Raw genomic sequence first — 2,401 nt, forward strand, 5'->3', positions numbered from 1 at the left:
CATGGAAATGTTTAATGTACAAGGAAGTTTATATTCAGAAGTAGTCTCACAATAGTACACACAATTCAGCCTTGATTAGAAAGCATTAGGACAGTGGGGACAGTGGGCATGGCTTTGAAGTCATATGAGCTAGAGCTGTGTTTGGTGACATGGAATCAGGATGAGGCAACATCTTTTTGCCAGCTCGGTGTTGGTTGGAATTTGTGAACAAAGCCATATTTTGTAAGGAAGAGTGTTCTTTTCTCTCCTCAGCTTTTTCTATTTGCTTCCTACCCACATACAATGAATAAAGCCAACATATTCTGCACCGACACAAACATGAAAGTCATATTGTTCTCTGAAGTGAGTGTTGGGATCTCAGCTAACAGTATCCTTTTTATTTCCCACCTCTGCATGTTCCTTGGTGAAAGCAGGCCTAAGCCCATTGATCTCTACATTGCTTTCTTCTCCCTAACCCACCTAATGCTGCTTGTAACTATGGGACTCATAGCTGTGGATATGTTTATGCCTGGGGGGAGATGGGATTCTACCACATGCACATTTCTTATGTATTTGCACATTGTTTTGAGGGGCCCCACACTTTGTGCTACCTGCCTGCTGAATGTCCTTTGGACCATCACCCTTAGTCCAAGAAACTCCTGTTTAACAAAGTTTAAACATAAATCTCCCCATCACATCTCAGGTGCCTTTCTTTTCCTCTGTGTTCTCTATATGTCTCTTAGCAGTGAACTCTTATCGATTACTGCTTCTCTGAATTTGACTTCAGAGAATTTTCTGTATGTTTCTCAGTCCTGCTCAATTTTACCCATGAGTTACTCCATAAAAAGCATGTTTTCCACGAAGATGGCCATCAGGGAAGCCTTTCTCATTGGTCTCATGGTCCTGTCCAGTGGGTACATGGTAGCTCTCCTATGGAGTCACAAGAAGCAGGCCCAGCACCTTCACAGCAACAGCCTTTCTTTAAAAGCATCCCCAGAGCAAAGGGCCACCAGGACCATCATGCTGCTCATGAGCTTCTTTGTGGTTTTCTACATTTTAGACTCTGTTATCTTCTACTCAAGGATGAAGTTCAAGGATGACTCAATATTTGTCTGTGTCCAAATTATTGTGTCCCATAGCTATGTCACAGTCAGCCCTTTTGTATTTATTTGCACTGAAAAGCATATAATTAAGTTTTTCTGGTCATTGTGTGGCAGAATAGTAAATATTTGATTATTCAGTGATGAATATGGACCCTGAATATAATTCAGTATGTTGTCATCAGAGCTATGGATCATGACATTTTGGGAACGTTCAGAGCCATAAATTGATATATGAAATTATCTTTTTTCTATTAAATGTCTTTACATTGTGTGGATAAAAGTATATGAAAGACAATTAAATCACAAACTGTACCTTTTTTGAAATATAATGTGTATTTTAAAAATTTATTTATTTTTTTCACTTTACATCCCAACATAAGCACTCCTCTCTTCCCAGTACACCCTCAGACAAGTCCTCCCTCCTTTCTTCTGTACCCTTCTCTTCTGACATGGTGAGCTGCCATAGAATGGCCCCAGTCAGCCTCTCTCAATCTATGGGGAATCAAGATTCCAGATAGGTGGGCATGGAGTTGGTGAGAAATGACAAACAAATACGAACACAAGGGAGTGCTGCATCTGACTGTATTTTCACAAAGCGAGCACCAGTCTTATATAATACAGAAAACAATGGAGTGTGTCACAGCAGGCAGGGTACATTGTAGTATCTGACACAAAACAGAGGAATGCCTTCAAAGGACTGACAGGAACCAGGTAATATTTACAGTAAAGATAAAACAGCCCTGCCTAGAGTTAGTTAATGACAGGAAAGGATTTCACACCCTAGTCACAATTTATGCTACTCCTTTGAGTCTTGTGAAAGCTAGCACCAGGGTGTTCTGCTCTAGCAGACCTTATCATGAATAATGCAATACCACAACTCCCATTTTTCCTAGGCCTTGGTAAATACTTGCATATGAGAGTAACTTGACTGTTCTTTTAAGTTTCTGTAGGGGAATCTCCATTTGTCAGAAGAATTCACCAACTTTCTTGTAACATGCAATGTAGTCTGCTATACCTGGCTGTAATGAAGATTTTAAGTATACTTTGCTAAGCTTGCCCTGAGATTTCTATCTGGCAAACTGAGATGCCTGATTACTAATTGTCAACACTGATGCATTTCGTCTGGATGAATGACATCACTACAAAATCCAAGCCCAGAGTCAGCTCAAGGACTGTCTAGGACATTGATGACGACCAGGGAGTAAAAAGCCAGGGAGTAAGTTCAACCTGATTAACTACTTATAAAATGATTACTTGGAAGCACCTATGTGATGGTTTGTATATTCTTGGATCAGAGTGTGGCAGCATTTGGAGGTGTG

The 2,401-nt window shown here is 40.3% G+C and overlaps 1 protein-coding gene across 1 annotated transcript; it reads left to right on the forward strand.

Moving 5' to 3' along the window:
- The first annotated feature begins 282 nt into the window (after positions 1-282).
- Positions 283-1,212, forward strand: Vmn1r46 (vomeronasal 1 receptor 46). The gene has a single exon (NM_053229.1). The coding sequence runs from the start codon at positions 283-285 to the stop codon at positions 1,210-1,212; it is 930 nt and encodes a 309-aa protein (NP_444459.1).
- Positions 1,213-2,401: the final 1,189 nt, after the last annotated feature.

This window comes from Mus musculus, chromosome 6 (genome assembly GCF_000001635.26).
Source record: "Mus musculus strain C57BL/6J chromosome 6, GRCm38.p6 C57BL/6J".
NCBI classification, from domain to species: domain Eukaryota; kingdom Metazoa; phylum Chordata; class Mammalia; order Rodentia; family Muridae; genus Mus; species Mus musculus.

What these genes read in the sequence shown, in the direction of transcription:
- Vmn1r46 (NM_053229.1), top strand. Translation starts at nt 283, where the DNA reads ATGAATAAAGCCAACATATTCTGCACCGACACAAACATGAAAGTCATA.